Source organism: Setaria viridis, chromosome 3 (assembly GCF_005286985.2).
Source record: "Setaria viridis chromosome 3, Setaria_viridis_v4.0, whole genome shotgun sequence".
Taxonomy (NCBI): Eukaryota; Viridiplantae; Streptophyta; class Magnoliopsida; order Poales; family Poaceae; genus Setaria; species Setaria viridis.
In genome coordinates, this window is record NC_048265.2 from 34,348,878 (window position 1) to 34,351,695 (window position 2,818).

General features: G+C 45.6%; 1 protein-coding gene across 1 annotated transcript; it reads right to left on the reverse strand.

The window, feature by feature from the left end:
* Positions 1-1,534: 1,534 nt before the first annotated feature.
* Positions 1,535-2,570, reverse strand: LOC117847473 (germin-like protein 5-1). Its single transcript, XM_034728689.2, has 2 exons — positions 2,331-2,570; positions 1,535-2,254 (listed from the first exon to the last, which is right to left on the reverse strand). The coding sequence occupies exons 1-2, from the start codon at positions 2,452-2,454 to the stop codon at positions 1,713-1,715; spliced, it is 666 nt and encodes a 221-aa protein (XP_034584580.1). The 5' UTR covers positions 2,455-2,570; the 3' UTR covers positions 1,535-1,712.
* Positions 2,571-2,818: the final 248 nt, after the last annotated feature.

Genomic DNA, 2,818 nt, shown 5'->3' on the forward strand with positions numbered 1-2,818 from the left:
CGAAGTCAAAATATGCCAATATGGTTGTATCCAAGCATGTGATGTCCTCATCATTGTCCTCATCAGATGATCCCATTTTCACCAAATGGTTTGTGGGGAAACCCGGCAGTGATAATTCCATTTTCACCACGGTTTGTGGGGAGAACCGGAAGTGATAATCCCGTTTTTCACAACCGGTGTGCAAATCGCCAGTTAAAATTGGGTTATCACTTCCGAACTTTCTCTAGCGTCAAGTCAAAACTGCGGGTGATGGGGTTTTTGGACCCAGCAGTGATAGGCATGTTGTAGTAGTGGAAGGATACACGCATGTACTATTCACCGTGTTTTCTCTGCTTGTAAGCCTGTTATTTCGTGGTATAGAACTGTTCTTTGAATCATTGGGTGTGATGTATGACTACACGTTCATACAAATTATTGTAATGATTGTTTAGTAGGGCCCAAGAATTTCTGTAGGGGGCACAAAGCTGAAAGTTTGACGGTTAGAAGATTTGCAAATGATGGAAGCGACCGGTGTAACTACACAAAGTGAACGCACTAAATCTACTTGATTCTTCTTTGCTTCGTAGAAACTTGAGCGCATTTAGTCTAATTAGCTAGTGCATCTATGTCCTTCTATAAAAATTAAATAAAGGGTAGCACGAATGCTAAAGAAAAGATGCCTTCATGCATCAGATGCTCCTTGTCCAAGAACTTATGTCACCAAACTATTTTAATTCGTAGAACCAATATCTTTGCAACCTGCGTCACTACACGGCACATGGCATATCATTTCAAATAATAGTAGCATGCTTCGTCACAAATGGTAGGTCGTTTTAACATTTCTATGTTTACAACTTTATAAATTATGTCTAGATGCATAGTAAAAACTAGAAATCTAGAAATGTTAAAATGACATACAATTTGGCATGGAGGGAGTATAACATTTTGAAGAAAAAACTAACTTATGTTTTAGATACTTGTGGCGTTGTCAAACTTGAAAAGACACTTATTCGTCACTATATGGGACAGTAGCCTCTCAAAGTTTGAGAAATAAAGATAGATTTAATGCATTAGACCCCGGTACTAATGGGTGATAGACTCATATTAATACCGGGTCAAAAACCAACCGATACTAAGTCTCGGGACGAATGCTGAGTTTTCTAGTAGTGATTGCTCTCCATTCCAGTTGACAAAATCTGCATGGCACTAATTCGTAATTACAATAATGTAAGTCATTTGAGTAAGACTCCATCTTAAGCAAAGTGCTGCCGATCTAGCTCTCTGGCATGAATCCCGGAATGGCTTGTTGCGAAAGTGATAGTGCGGTACTGCTGTGTGTTGTTTGCGTCTCGTTCAGTTTGAAAGGAGCAGAAAAAGCTGATTCACGTTCTGCTGCATACCATTACAATGGTCCCTACCGCAACGACATGCTTTCCCCGAAAGGAATGGCACCTTGTCCACTTGCTCTCATTCTCTTGCGACGTGCAGCATGCTCTTCATATTTACCAATAATAGGTCAAGTGAGGTAGGAGCAGAAGGATCATAAGAAACAATGTCACCATAATCAGTCAAATGATTGAATTTGGAATGAACAAACAAGCTGTGACCCTTCATCTTATTACACCAACTTTTACACAAGAACGAGATGCACAGTTGCAAATTAGTAGAGATACATGTGGAACCCAACAAGTCGCCGGAAAAGTACCATCAGAAGCGCAAATTGCTCACTTCACTTAGCTCTTTTTCTGAGCAAGCCTGGACTTGATCTTCTCCACCTCCTTGCTACCGACCTGGAACGCCTTGGTGAGGACATTGTTAGGCACCTCCGGCGTCGCCGCGAACAGTGTCATGGGGAGGGACTGCGTGCCGGGTAGCTGGCTGTTGAAGGCCGATATAACGGCGGCGGGCACGTCCTCGTTGTTCTTCTGGAAGTGTACCAGGCCGCGGGGGAAGACGAAGACGTCGCCGGCAGTGATAGTCTTCGCAATCAGCTTGTTCCCGGTGGTTATGAAGCCCACATCCAGGGTGCCCTGCAGGACGAAGACAATCTCGGTGGCGCGAGGGTGGGTGTGCGGCGGGTTCAGGCCACCGGGGGCGTAATCTATGCGTGACAGCGACACGCCGAGGGTGTTGAGGCCCGGCACCTTCTCGACGTTGGCGCCGGTGACGACGGAGCCGTAGGTGTTGTTGGTGTTACCGGGATTGGCGAGGCCTTTGAAGTAGAAGTCGTCCTCTGTCACGGTGGCCTTGCAGGGAAATCCGTTCACCTTCATGGCTGAACATACACAGGTTAGAATTGCATTCCATTTTACCAAAGACTATTTTTACAAAACAAATAATAAAGCACTCACTGGACGTGATATCCGCGACGCAGATGTCCTGGAGCAACTCGGGGTCGCCGGCAAGGGACGGGGAGGGAAGGAGGAGCACGGCGACGACGATGGCAAAGGAAAGCGACGGAGATGGAATGGCCATTGTGAACTTGTTCCTCTGCTCGTGCTTGTATTATGGCCAGGGGCCACCCTTTCTTTACTCCCTTGTGCTCACTCCTTTTACTGTCGCTGGTTGCTCTGAATGGGATGATGAATGGACGGAAGATATGGATCGTATTTATAACTGGTGGGGACGAGAAAGAGAGTGATGTGAGTGCGAAGGTATGTGTGGCAAGATTGTCCTTTCACCCCAAGAAATGTGCTGGCCGTGCGCGTGAGGTGGTAGGAGAGGGGATTGCTGAAAGAGTACACAAGGAACAACTTGATTGGCTGGTTATTTTATTACACTTCTAGTGATTTTGAACGGGGAGCAGAGTTGTCTAGTATTATCGGAGAGGTAGGGAATT

What these genes read in the sequence shown, in the direction of transcription:
- LOC117847473 (XM_034728689.2), bottom strand. Translation starts at nt 2,454, where the DNA reads ATGGCCATTCCATCTCCGTCGCTTTCCTTTGCCATCGTCGTCGCCGTG. An exon ending in CGTCGCGGATATCACGTCCA is followed by an intron (nt 2,255 to 2,330) that starts GTGAGTGCTTTA and finishes GTGTATGTTCAG; the next exon opens with CCATGAAGGTGAACGGATTT.